General features: G+C 38.6%; 2 protein-coding genes and 1 pseudogene across 3 annotated transcripts in view; 1 reads left to right on the forward strand and 2 right to left on the reverse strand.

Annotated features, from left to right (window-relative positions):
• PLK1 (polo like kinase 1) overlaps window positions 1-14,653 on the reverse strand; it is a 77,149-nt gene that overhangs the window by 38,018 nt on the left and 24,478 nt on the right. The gene's annotated exons all lie outside the window — the stretch shown is intronic.
• Window positions 170-11,978, reverse strand: LOC141495190 (GTP-binding protein Rhes-like). Its single transcript, XM_074196247.1, has one exon. The coding sequence runs from the start codon at window positions 11,537-11,539 to the stop codon at window positions 10,892-10,894; it is 648 nt and encodes a 215-aa protein (XP_074052348.1). The 5' UTR covers window positions 11,540-11,978; the 3' UTR covers window positions 170-10,891.
• LOC141495191 (heat shock factor-binding protein 1 pseudogene) lies at window positions 281-573 on the forward strand (annotated as a pseudogene).

Here is a 14,653-nt window from a genome sequence, read left to right on the forward strand (position 1 = left end):
TAAAATATTCTATTCTTCTAAGGAAATTGATTACATGGAAAATTCTTTCCTTCAAAACAAAATTGAAGATGTTTCTGATTTAGTTTATTTTTTATTTTTATTCTTATTAAGTTTTAATAATTAATAGAACAACTTGGTCTCATAAATTGTTGCATTAATGTCTAATTATTTTTGCATTATTTTGAAACATGTAAATACCTTATTTTATACACAAATATCTCTAACTAGTAATAGATAAATGACAAGACCAAATGCTCATCTAGAGTCTGGAGCTGGCATGATGGCGGAGACGGACCCCGAAACTGTACAGGACCTGACCGCTGTGGTTTAGACCCTGCTCCAGCAGATGCAGGACAAATTTCAGACCATGTCAGATCAGATTATTGGCCAATTTGATGGTATGAGCAGTCGCATTGATGATCTGGAGAAAAACATCGCTGACCTTATGACCCAAGAAAGGGTGGAAGAAATAGGAAGAAAAAACAAAGTACATGCTACACGCAATAGTTAAAGGTTTTGTTAGTCATTTGGAGTGGATTCTGGAAAATATTTTTTACAAGCCAAGAGGCGAATGAACAGCTTTTCTCAACTAACTACTGTGCGCAAATTAGGAAGAAAAAACAAAGTACATGCTACACGCAATAGTTAAAGGTTTTGTTAGTCATTTGGAGTGGATTCTGGAAAATATTTTTTACAAGCCAAGAGGCGAATGAACAGCTTTTCTCAACTAACTACTGTGCGCAAATACTTTTTATTATAAAGCTTGTATTCCTCGAATATGCAGTTTAAGTTTCAAAGTGATTTATTTTTTGATTTCTTGTGTGTGGTAGCTTCATAATATAATACATAAAATGTGTAAACATTAGTTAGTAAGCTGAAATTCTGACTACTTGGCTAAAATTTTAAAAATTTTTAGTGCATTTTTTTGTCAGGTCATTGGTTGTTCCTTTTGTAGTAGTTTCAGTTTAGTAACAAATTGCTGTGAGTTTTTTTAAGAAATATATTGATTTTTTCAATTGTTATCAGACTCTCTTTGTGAAGTAAAACACCCAGAGTCTATGGTTTGTAATTCTCAGCACAAAATTACTGTTGTACTAATAATGAATAAATGATATGTTGACCATATTTTTAAAGCAGACAAAATCATTCAAGCATTTTGTATTTAGATGTCTGTCATTACTGTTTCCATGATTGAGAATTGTACCTAAAAATCTACTGTAAAAAGAACTAAAAAGGAGTGAAATTGATTGACAGTAACTACTGCCACTTTTTAATATACTAGAGGATAGCGACAGTTCTTAATTCCTCACAAATCTAGGGACAGAAAATAACCTTCTCTGAATTGCATTCACTGGTTAGAATTTTTGTGTGTCATAACACTTCAGTAATTCAGTTATAACATCAAAAGTGCTCACTGTAAGAACTTGAGGGGACTTTAAAACCCATTTAAAATCCATACTTACCTGTGCTACTGATTTTAAAAGCATTTGTCGATTAGAAGAGAAAACAAAGTGGCCATTGTGAATCCTTGTTCACTTATTACTTACTAACTGATGAATGCCCTTATTATAAGCTTGGATTTTTTAAAGAAAAATTGTAGGTTTTGTTGTTTACCTTTTTTCTTACCTAATTCCTTGCACAATAACATTTTTGTAATGGGTTACAGGTGAAATGGAAAATACCAAACATTTTCATCATGACATATTTTCTCTATGTTTTAATAAAGAGGTGAGGGACAAAGATTGGATATCCAGATGACTTATTTCATCAAATTGCTCCTGTGTTAAAAAAAAAATTAAAGTCAAGATAAAGTTGAAGAATGATATAGAGGTAGAGGGTCATTTTTTGCTGAAGAGGAACTTTTAAGTGAATATTTTGTGATTGTAGGAATAATTTTCTGTACCACCAGATAGTTTATTGTATTGCTATAAATATGAAATAAAGTTATAAAATGCCAAATGCTCATCTATTTAATTCCTTAGTATACAAAATTCTCAGCTAAATAGCTCAAATATTATACCAATATCTTATTAGTGTAGCTTAGTTGTTCTTTTTTAGGTTTGTTTGGGTTTTTTTTTTGCAAGGCAAATGGGGTTAAGTGGCTTGCCCAAGGCCACACAGCTAGGTAATTATGAAGTGTCTGAGACCGGATTTGAACCCAGGTACTCCTGACTCCAGGGCTGGTGCTTTATCCACTGCACCACCTAGCTGCCCCTAGCTTAGTTGTTCTTAACCAATAATCTTTTTTGTTTTGTTGATCCATAGGGTTAAGTAACTTGTCCAAGGTCACATAGTAACCATCAAATATCTGAGGTCGGATTTGTACTTAGATCCTTAGAGCTTGTGCTCCATCTATTGGACCACCAAGCTGCCCCTTAACCAATAATCTTAAAACTTTTTATATGATAGTCAAATGATTTTAGATGAAATTTCCTCTTTACTATAGAGAAGTATTTCAGAATATTCAGTTTTCAGACATTTCCTTTTCCTTTAACAGTTCTGCTCAAAATATAGCTACATTCAGATTAGAAAGATAGTAAAACTATACTATCATAACCAATATTATGGATTTGAAACATAAAATCCATCTCTAGTTGTTTTCTCAATTCAGTTGAATGTATCTCTAAATTATTTTAAACAGAACAAATTTACATAAAACTGCTTTTAAAACTATCCCATTTTAATTAGGTGTAGTGGGTATTTTCATCTTAGTAGCTATTAGGGTTTAACCATTATACAATTTATAACATATTCAACAGAGTTGAAACAAACTTACAACCATGTCAAACATTTTATCAGATAAAAACAACAAAGAAAAAAACTTTTTTTCATTATTATGAAACCAAATGTTCTTACATGAAAAGTATAATGTAACAATATCCAAATTAAAAAGACAATCTATTTCAAAGTTTCAAATTTCATACTATGGACATATTTAATTTTACATTTGCAATAATACGAAATACATAGAAAGTTTTATTAGTTTGAAATCAAACCTGTGATCATTAGATTATTTTAGAGTGTGCTGGGCTAGCTGGAGGCCTGATTTTTGGTCCAGGCAAAAAAAGACTTAAGTAGTTTGATCTGTTGCTGACAGAGCATGGTCCATTTTTCCCAGGCATAAACTTCTGAATTTTCACAGGAGTCAAAAGGACCTGGGTTCAAATCTAGCATCAGACACTTAATAATTACCTAGCTGTGTGACCTTAGGCAAGTCACTTAACCCCATCACCTTAATAAATTTTAAAAAGTCAAAAAAATAATACTCAGTTTTGAACACTGCAATGAAACATTTAGGGTCCAGTATAATAGAGATTACATTAATATTTTTGCCATACCCCAAATTTATATATAATGTTAGATTTATAATATTGGCTTCCTGTAGACCATTCTGAAAGATGAGTGAACATAACCATCAGATATTAATCTAACCTTACTTGGAGGAGATTAAAGTCATGATTGCATTAATTTTTAGGACAGTGTGTTTCAATGGTTAGGGGTTGATTTTTCTTTGTAATTTCTAGTTCTTAACTAAAATCAAATCAATGTACTATGACCTGAATATGGGACTAGATCTTGAAATCTTAAAATATCAGCACTCTTAAGTTGTTACTTTACTACAAAATGATAACACAATATTATTTTTAGCATTTCTTTTAAAAGTTTGAAGTTCCAAATTCTTTCTCTCTCTGAGGTCATAAGCAATCAGATATATTATATATGTATAACATTTTTATATCATTTTGTTTAAGAAGACTCAAAATGGAAGAAATGAAAGTGAAAAATAGCATGTCTCAGTCTGTTTTCAAACATTATCAGCTCTTTCTCTGGAGGCAGACAGGATGCTTCATCATTAAGTCCTTTGGTCCTAGTCTTGTATCATTGTTTTGCTAAGAATAACTAAGTCACAGTTCTTCATCAATGTTACTATTTCTATGTACAATATTCTAGAGGTTCTGTTCACTTCACTAAACATTAGTTCATGTAAGTTTTTTCAGGTTTTTCTGAAATTATCTTGCTTATCGTTTTTTATTCCATTACAATAATATACCATAGTTTGTTTATCCATTTCCCCAATTGATGGACATACCATTGATTTCCAATTCTCAACCACCAGAAGAAGAGTTGGTATAAATATTTTGAACAAATAGGCCTTTTTTCCATGTTTTTGTATATCTTTCGGATATAGATCTAGCTGGTATTGCTGGATCAAAGTTATATAAATTGTTATATAAATTGTTCTCCAGCATGGTGGATTGGTTAACAATTCCACTAAGTGTCCCAATTTTTCCACATCTCCACCAACATCCAACATCCTCCTTTCATTGTTATATTAGTCAATATGATGGATAGGTGTGAGGGGGTACCTAAAAGTAGTTTAAATGTGCATTTCTTTAATCAACAGTGATTTAGAGCATTTTTTCAGATGATTATAGAGAGTTTTGATTTTTTTTTTTTAGGTTTTTGCTAGGGAATGGGGTTAAGTGGCTTGCCCAAGGCCACACAGCTAGGTAATTATTATTAAGTGTCTGAGACTGGATTTGAACCCAGGTACTCCTGACTCCAGGGCTGGTGCTTTTTCCACTGCGCCACCTAGCTGCCCCGAGTTTTGATTTCTTTACCTGAAAACTGCCTATTCATATCCTTTGACCATTTATCAATCAGAGAATGCCTTATTTTTTAAATTTAATTCAGATCTCTAAATTTTTGAGAAATGAGATACTAATTGCAAAAATTTTCCCATGTTATCTGAATTCCTTATAATTTTGTCAGTCTCACTTTAAACTGTTAGCCGTTATAGAAAGATTTTAGGACTCTGCCTTTCACAGATGACAACAAAGGGTTCCTTGCTATACCAGCTATTTCCTATATTTCTTTTTTATAATAATTTAATTCTTCAAATTACATAAACAATTTTTAACGTTCATTTTTATAAAGTTTTATTATCTCCTATATTTCTTTTTGTGAGGCAATTGGGGTTAAGTGACTTGCCCAAGGTCACACAGCTTGTACATGTTTGAGGCCACATTTGAACTCTGATGCTCCTGACTCCAAGGTTTGCACTTTTCTGTATCACCTAGCAGCCCCTTATCTTTTTCTTTCTTGGTTGGCTTTTGAAAGGCAATGAGGTTAAGTGACTTGCCCACGGTCAAACAGTGTCTGAAGTTGGACTTGAACTCAGGTCTTCCTGAATCCAGGGCTCATGCTGTATCCATGGCACCCCCTAGTAGCTCATCTCCAATATTTCTTAAAAGTTTTTATAAATATATTTACATCAATTTTTAACAATTAAAATCATAACCAAAAAGAATCAAGAGTTCACTTTTCTTTTTTTTCCTTTTTTAGGTTTTTGCTAGGCAATGGGGTTAAGTGGCTTGCCTAAGGCCACACAGCTAGGTAATTATTAAGTGTCTGAGGTCAGATTTGAACCCAGGTACTCCTGACTCCAGGGCCAGTGCTCTATCCACTATGGCACCTAGCCGCCCCCAGAGTTCACTTTTCTAACAACATTTCTAATAAAATGAATTATTAAATTTTAATAAATGAATAATCAAATTATCTTTATGAACATTATAAATAAATAATTGAAGTAACAGCTTAAAACCAGGCTGGTCCATATAGTATAATAAATTCTAGGAATGGCATATTTCAATTAAAATGAGACCAGAATAAATTTAATTACATCTGGATCTATTTTACAATAGTATCACATAGAATCTCAATTTATAATTTCAATTGTTTAGTATTATATTTTACACAAGGACTATTATTCCAAGCATTTCATATCATGGAATTTCCAGCTACTTTCAACTAATTCTTTTTTACCAACACATACAGAACAATATACATATATATGCTAGTAAATATTCACAGACACATATGTTGGCTTATATGCATATATGTATATGTGTTGGTTTAGATTTATGTAGATTGGGCTATAATATATATGTGATATATGTATATACAATGTATCATATATGTGTTAGGCTAATATAAAAATTCTTGCTCAGGTCCTTCACATCACCTGAGAGACTCTATTTTGTTTTTCATATTCTTTTGAGATTTCAGTTAGTCTAATTCTTCCTGGAGGAGAAATATTTTTGATTCAGTCTCCTTTTCATTTTTAAATTTTTTTCCAATTCTTTTTATAGGATGAAAGCCTAGATTCTACTTCCCTCTTAATGGCTTTTAACAGAAAGTGATTAAATGAGTCCTCAGCACATTTGATTTTTGACTCTGCCTTATCAAGGGACATTTTAAAGTAACTAATTTTATTTCTATCAAATAAACTTTATTGGACTCAGTAGTTTCAGGGATCAAATTATGTCAATGATTGCCAATGTTCCAAAAATTTGAAAGTATACAAATCATACTTCAACGTCATTTGATTGAGTCCATTCTGAGGAGTCAGGTAAAGTGGACCTCAAATTAATACCTGTAGGTCTTTTTTTACCAATTTTTAATTAAAGAGGCTTCTCAACTGAAAAAAACTAGAGGAATATGAATTCAATTATGGATTGGGCATACACTGGTACTAGAATGCCTAGAAGCTCACTCCCTGGACTGTGAAATATTTAATATTCAATAAATCCCACCACTATCACCATTTAAGGCCAAGTCCTGAAATAAATCAAAGTTGTAAATGGAGGAATAAAGCAACTCTAATTGTGATAATGGGGTAGCAACTTGTTACCTTGAACATCTTGTCCCATGAGCATAGAACACAATAGATTTCCCACTCAGAGACTCATGTAAAAGGTCCTTTTACTCCCAGAAGGCCAGGGAGAGGAACTAGAATGAGACAGCAAAGCTTGGTCCCAAGATGCCATGCCAAGAATCCCAGTGGAGGGGGTAAGGGCATCAGGGGCTACTGCCTGGCTCAAGCTGACTTTGTTTACAAGGAAAGGTTCTGGGATGGGAGTTAAACTGTGGCTCAAGTTAGGAATACAAGGATATAACTGGAATTCTGACATTGGTGGAATGGTTAAGAGATAGTGGCAGTTAATATTACATTTGGTATTAAAATTTTTCTGTCATGGAGTAGGAAGAAATATTTGTAGAAATAAATGTGATGTTTAAGAATAATAACTGGGGGCGGCTAGGTGGCGCAGTGGATAAAGCACTGGCCCTGGAGTCCGGAGTACCTGGGTTCAAATCCGGTCTCAGACACTTAATAATTACCTAGCTGTGTGGCCTTGGGCAAGCCACTTAACCCCATTTGCCTTGCAAAAAACCTAAAAAAAAAAAAAAAAGAATAACTGGTTAGGTGGTACAGTGGATAGAGCACTAGCCCTAGAGTCAGGAGTACCTGAGTTCAAATCCAGCCTCAGACACTTACTAATTACCTAGCTGTGTGGCCTTGGGCAAGCCACTTAACCCCACTACCTAGCAAAAACCTTAAAAAAAAAAAGAATAACTTTTTTTATATACCCACCCAACTCCTTTGCAGAGGTAAGAGGTCCATGAGTGTGTATGTATTTTCAGACTTTCCCAATACATAAATCAGTTTTTTTTGTTTAGGGTTTTGCAAGGCAAATGGGGTTAAGTGGCTTGCCCAAGGCCACACAGCTAGGTAATTATTAAGTGTCTGAGACCGGATTTGAACCCAGGTACTCCTGACTTTAAGACCGGTGCTTTATCCACTATGCTACCTAGCTGTTCCCATAAATCAGTTTTGCTGATTGTTTCCCCTTCCCTCCTTTTTTTTCTTTTTCCTTTTTCTTTAAAAATATTACTTGTCAATGGGATGACTGGGGGGTGATATAAAAAGAGGGAGAAAGGATTCTGGGAGAAATTCTGGTGATATAAATAAAACAAAAAATATCAAAAATTTCTTTTAAAAGTGTGGTAACTAATCAGAGTTAAGAGACACAGTTAGGACTAATAATAATAATGTCTGTTCATTTTTGAAGACCACATCAGGGAGATGATACCATGAGTTGGGTTTGAGTGGGGGGGAGGGGATGCTGTGCTAAATCACCTGCCTCACTTTCTCCTTCAGAACCATCTGAGTCCAGTGGCCAGATATGAATCAGGACAACTGGAGATGGCCCTGAATGTTGGACAATCAGGGTTAAGAGACTAGCCCAGAGGGGTGGCTAGGTGGCACAGTAGATGGAGCACTGGCCCTGGAGTTAGGAGTAGCTGAGTTCAAATCTGGCCTCAGACACTTAATAATTACCTAGCTGTCTGGCCATGGGCAAGCAACTTAAACCCATTGCCTTGCAAAAAAAAAAAATAGAGAGACTTGTCCAGAGTCACAAACCCACTAATTGTCTGAGGTCAATTTTGAACTCAGGTCCCCCTGACTTCAGAATTGGTATACTATCCACTATACCACCTAAGTGTCCCAGAATTGGTTTTTGAGAACAGATTCAAACCAAGGCTCCTTATAGAATCTAAGACCCTGATGGCTATTTTGTCTAACCGAAAAAGTGGAAATTTCTCAAAGTAAAATGGGTTTTGATTCTTCCCAGGACATACAAACATATAACTTAAGATTATTGTGAACAGCATTTCATTTGACAAATGCTTAAAAATTAACTAACTGCAATTTGTGATACTCTTTGTATACTCTTGCTGACAATAATTGTGATACCCCTAGGTAGTGTCTGCTTTAAGAATGATTAACCCTAAAATGACCATATTTCAGATCAACAAACAAGAGAGCAGATTGGAAAGAGAGAAGAGGAGATATGGATGGAGGAGACTTCCCTTTCCTTTGGTCTTGTAAATAGGGACACATGTGCTTAGTAATTAGAACTAGTCAGATATGGTAAGAGTCCTGCTGATTTCCTGTAAAGTTAATGAATTTATTTGGGGGGAATTATTTATACTTGGTGGTTAGTAATCTAGCAACAAAAACTATTCTCTTCCTAGACCTGAAAAAACATTCTTTAAACAATTTAAGTCACTGAACTTTTGTTCAGTTTTGTTTGGACCTGCTTGTACGAGTCCTTTTGCAGGGTTCTATACAGTAACCTATATTACTTTATTGAAAAATTTGTAATGGTCATAAACAACAACTGTGAACTATTTTACATATGAGGGCAGTTTCGATAGGTTGAACTCATGGTCCCACTGTTAGTTTGTATCTGAGACAAGATTCAAACCCACAGCTTCCCCATTTCATCTATCTGCCATACCACCTATGCCTTAGGAATTTCTTTGTCCTTTTTCTTAAAAAGTTATAAATACATGGGCAATTTTCTTATGTTTCACTTTATCCCATATTACTTCTCTCTCCCTCCCCCCCAAAAAAAACTCCTTAAAATGATGAACTTTCATTACATGTATTTGCATAGTGTTAATCTTAACCTTGGGTAAAATTAGAAGAAAATGACAAACTATGCCTAGAAAATTCCAAAGGGATCATGAAAAATGTGTGATATGATTGCAAAAAACTGAACTCAACTAGGCAAAATTTATGACTGTTGAAGATTTGAATCATTAGCCTTGAATTTAACATCTGTTATTGTCATAGGTTATTTAACATTTGAACCTCAGTTTCCTCATCTGTTTAACAAGAATGATACGTCATTTACACTGCTGGCCTTATGGAGTGAGTGGTTGTGAGAATCAAATGAAATGAAAAGTTAAGGTATTAAGAAGATTTGTCAGGCCACTAGGTGGCGCAGTGGATAGAGCACGGTCCCTGGAGTCAGGAGTACCTGAGTTCAAATCCGGTCTCAGACACTTAATAATTACCTAGCTGTGTGGCCTCGGGCAAGCCACTTAACTCCATTTGCCTTGCAAAAAAAACAAAACAAAACAAAACAAAAACTTAACAAGCTGAGACCCAGGGCATGAGTCTATTTCCTCAATTGTAAAATGTGGGTGATAGTACTTACCCTTCAGTGTGGTTGTGAGGATCTGAGAAGGTAATGTGTGGAAAGTCCATAGTAGTGTTTAGCTATGTATTTAAAAAAAGGAGGAAGGACTTCCTTTAATATGCTTGGCAGAAATTTATTTGCAAATATTTTTACCCAACTTCAGGAACAGTTCGGAATTGGACGAACCAAATTTGTATACCATCTATATCTATATCTATATACACATATATATGATATGCATAAATATGTATAAAACAATATCTAGTCTTGGCCCCTGAAAGAGTTACAACCTGCTCAGGACTAAAACAATGAGAATGCTAGGAAGCAACCCAGCTCCAAGGGTAAGCAGTGGCATGCAGGGTGGAGTAGAAAACAACCGTTAAGGCTGTGCCTGGAAGCTAACATGCGGCTTCCAACAGAACAGATTAAAGACTTTGCATGAGGAGGGGCTAAATTGTAGCCCTTCGTGCCTACCACGTATTACAGTAAACCAAGGAAGCTATTTTTCAGAGGCCTGGCAAGTCACTTAAACCAACTGCCTAAGCAAAAACAAAAGTTTGGATCTTAGAGTTTATCCTAGACTAGATTGGCCATTATTACTGTGGCCACTCTCAGGCAGTTTTCACTGTCTAGCCAAAGAACGAGTTTCTCCTATTCATAGGGTGACAGGACTTGAGCTGGGAGGAATCTTCCAGTTCAAACTCCCTCCAGGTGTCCCCGGTTTAACTGCGAGTGAGAGGTGAGTTTTTTACGGCTCCCCTCCCCGGATCCAGCTCAGCTCCCGGGCCTTCGCTGGCACAGCAGCACCCTCTCCCGCGTCCAGCCCGCAGCGGCAGACTATTCACACTGAAGCGGCTCCCTTCCACGCTTCCCACCCTCCCCACGCGCCCATCCTGGTTCCACCGGGACCCCCCAAAGGGGAGAGAGGAGCGGGTGGCGGCAGCACCCCGCCGCAAGCGTCGGGCAACCAGGGTGGCCAGGAGCACCGAGAGCGAGGCAAGGGCACTGGGCCGGGGCCGTACTTTCTCCCGCCGGGTTTGGGGCGCTCCCGGCGGGCGCTAAGACACCGCGCAGCTGTGGCGCTGGCGCAGGGCGGCTCGGGCCGCGGGGCCGGTGCCCGCCGCCCCGGGCAAGGTCTGGCGTCGCCGCCGCCGCAGCGCCGGGCTGAGGCGGCTGGGCAGATGCGCGAGCTGCAGGAGCTCCTGGAAGAGGCTCAGCACGTTCTCCCCGCACTTGGCCGACGCCTCCAGGTAGGTGCCGCCCCACTCGAGCTCCACGGCGGCCACGGCGGCGTCGGGGCAGCTCCCGGCGGGCGCCAGGTCGCTTTTGTTGCCCACCACCACGATGGGCGGGGGGCTGGGCGCCCCCGCCTTGGCCTCCAGGATCTCGGCGCGCAGCCGCCGCACCTCCTGGAAGGACTCCGGGTCCTGCAGCGAGTAGACCAGGGCGAAGGCGTCGCCGCGGCGGATGCCCAGCCGCCGCATGGCCGGGAACGAGTAGCTCCCGCTCGTGTCCATGATCTCCACGCGCACACGCCGCGCCTCCAGCTCGTACTCCAGGCAGTGCAGCTCCTCCACCGTGCGCTTGTGCTGGGGCTCGAACGTGTCCGCCAGGAATCGCTGGATCAGGGCGGTCTTGCCCACGCCGGCCGCGCCGAAGAAGACCAGGCGCGCGCTGGACGTGGGTTTGGCGGGGCTCAGGGCCATGCTGCGGGAGAGGACGGAGCCAACACCTGCGCGAAGCCGAAGGCGCGAAGCCAGGGGGACTCCGCTGACAGCTTCTCAGCAGCGTGCCCCCCGGGGAGCCTGCTTTTATAGTGGACAGTGGCCAATAATGGCCCGGGGAGGGGACCCGGATCGAGGGCTACCATTGGTTAAAAGAAAATACATAACTTGAAAAACCTCTCCCTCCTCTTATTTACCTCCTCCCCGCCCCTCCCATTTAACCTCCTTTTTTAATCTTTTTTTTTATCTCCTCCTCCTTTACGCCTTCCCTTCCTTTCTTCTCACCTGGTCACCTAACTGTTTCTCGCTTCACCCATCCCAGGATCCCCGTGACTGGAAGGGCTCTACCCTTCCTCCAGAGTTTCGCAGCCTTAGCTTACTTCGCAAGTTGGGATGGGAGCGGAGAGGCTCAGCTCTTGAGGACCAGTTTTTGCAGTGGATTGTCTCAGGTTAAGTCTGGGAACACCGAGGACGATTTTTTTTTTAAATTAATAGCCAGGGCAGCTAGGAGGCGCAGAGGATAGAGCACCGGCCTTGGAGTCAGGAGGACCCAAGTTCAAATGTGACCTCCGACCCTTTCTAATTACCTAGCTGTGTGGCCTTGGGCAAACCACTTAAAACAATTGCCTTGCAAAAACAAAGGTTTGCATCTTTGGATTTATCATATACTAGATTACTATGGCCATTTAGTAAAATATCATTTATACTCAGATAAATAGCCAACATTTAGAAATCCAGAGAGGTAGCCTTCAATCGTAGTCCTGCTTATTAAATCAGGAAATTTAAAGACTGACCCTGCTGTAGGAAAAAGTCCGCCAACATCCTCGCCTGTAAATGGTTAGGGACAACAAGCACTTGAGGTTCTTTTGCTCGTTACCAAAGTATATGTTTATAGCAGCTTAAGCGAATAATAAAAACTGTGTTCTGAGTTGTGATTGGCACCAATGGCGATGCAAGAGAAGTAATAACAAGATTCACAGAGCACATGCACAGATGTTTCATTTAGTCCTCGGAACAACCTAGCTGGAAAAATAAACCTAAATAAGTTTATTCCTTACCGGCTGAAGGCTACCAGTTACGAATCTAACTTCAGCTTTAGTTTCCTTTTCCTTCTTCACTGTTGTAAAGTTGAACTCATATGTTATTAGAAAACTTTTATTATGTGGAAAGTGTTTTCTCCCAGAATGTATAAAGCACTCAGGGTCAGAGTTTATAGTTTGAAACAATATTTAATTGAACTGTTATTTTGTTTCCAATTAGTTTTTTTTTTCAGATTTTTGCAAGGCAAATGGGGTTAAGTGGCTTGCCCAAGGCCACACAGCTAGGTAATTATTAAATGTCTGAGACCGCATTTGAACCCCGGTACTCCTGACTCCAGGGCCAGTGCTTTATCCACTATGCCACCTAGCCGCCCCTCCAATTAGTTTTGTTATCTTTTTTTAAATATCACCATTTGCTAATGTCCTTCCTGTGCACCTAGCAAGTTATGCCTTTCCAATTTATTTATATTGCACACTTATAAATCACTCCCCCACATTTGTCACTATCATTTTACAGATATAGCCCCCATGATTTTGTATTCCTTCATAGGTAACCAATTTGCCACATCGATCATATGTTCCACCATGGATCTAGAGATGAAAGGAAACTCAGAGATCATTCAATCTAACCTCATTTTTTTAATGACTGAAAAAACATATTAACCACCTTCCACGAGCAAAAACACAAAAGCAAAATCAATCCCCTGGAGGAAAAGAGTCCTCAGACTCTGTGAGCTCTGGTTAATTAATGTTCACTGGTCTCGGTCTTCACTGGGTCTGAAATTCCAGAGAAAAGTAGCTTTATTCTGATCATTCCTATATTCTGTTAAGAGTCCTTAGTTATTCATCATCAATAGCAGGGACCCATTCTTCTAATCTGTTCTCTCCACTCTGAGGTGGTTTCCCCTGCCATTCTAGTTTTCAGCTGACTGTAAAAACAGTTTTTCTAAGCTATAAATGGTCACCTTTGAGAACTGTTTAGTTTTGTCTCTGCCCCACCCTCCAGTGAACAGTAAACATTTATAAAATCAAATACCTAGAAGGTGTTGTAAGCTTTTATTTCATCTAGCAGGTATTGGGAAGTGGCTTTCATGAGTTTTGTTTTTCTAGGCCTTTTTCTGATCATTTCTCAGTAACTGTCTATCTTAAATGTAAACATTCCTCTCTGGGGTGGAGTTCAAAGTTCATCCATATAGGTTGCTTTTGTGTAGGTGACGTGGGAATTACTATAGTTTACTGATGGGGTTACTGGCTTGCCCAAGGCCTCACAGCTAGATAATTATTAAGTGTCTGAGGTTGGATTTGAACTCAGGTACTACTGACTTCAGGGTCAGTGCTCTATCTACTGTACCACCTAACCCCCCCATTACTAAAATTTACTTACCAAATCAAAGTTGCTTTTAATTGGTAGTTTTGCTCTAAACTCTAACAATAAGTAAGAAAGGCAAAAAAGGAAGAAAAGGTGCTGACTCCCTGAAGGACCTTTGAAAAGTCACTTAAACTCTCTATACCTCAGTTTCTCCATTTGTAAAATTCAGAGACAGGACTTGATGGTCTCTGAAGTCCTTTCCAGCTATAGCTGTATGAACTAATGATCCTTTCTGGCTCTAAATTTATGATCCCCTGACAGCTACTTGAATCTGAAATCCTCCATGAAAGGTCTTTGTCCTAGTAATCTTACTCATGCTAAATTCCCAGCTGAACCTGTCCCTAATCTGAGCTAGGACCCCTAGGATGAAACTAGTCACCTAGTCAACCCACTCAATTCTTTGTTGCAATTCTAATTTCTCTCTTTATGGAGTGTAGCTCTAGTTTCCAATTGTTACCCTTGAGCAGAATTGTCAATAATAGAATTGGCAATTGCTGCATTCAGTGATGGCATCAAACAACATTTCATGAACCCTTTGAGGGTTTGTGATGATATTCAATAAAAATTATTTCATGGTTCCTAAAGCAATAAATAATTATCCAATTATTCTACAAATATATTTTTCATCTGTGACAATAAGTATATACATGTTTGAAGCAATATAGGTTTTTTCCTGTAGTTATTTGA

The sequence above is a fragment of the Macrotis lagotis genome, chromosome 8, assembly GCF_037893015.1.
Source record: "Macrotis lagotis isolate mMagLag1 chromosome 8, bilby.v1.9.chrom.fasta, whole genome shotgun sequence".
NCBI classification, from domain to species: domain Eukaryota; kingdom Metazoa; phylum Chordata; class Mammalia; order Peramelemorphia; family Peramelidae; genus Macrotis; species Macrotis lagotis.

What these genes read in the sequence shown, in the direction of transcription:
- LOC141495190 (XM_074196247.1), bottom strand. Translation starts at nt 11,539, where the DNA reads ATGGCCCTGAGCCCCGCCAAACCCACGTCCAGCGCGCGCCTGGTCTTC.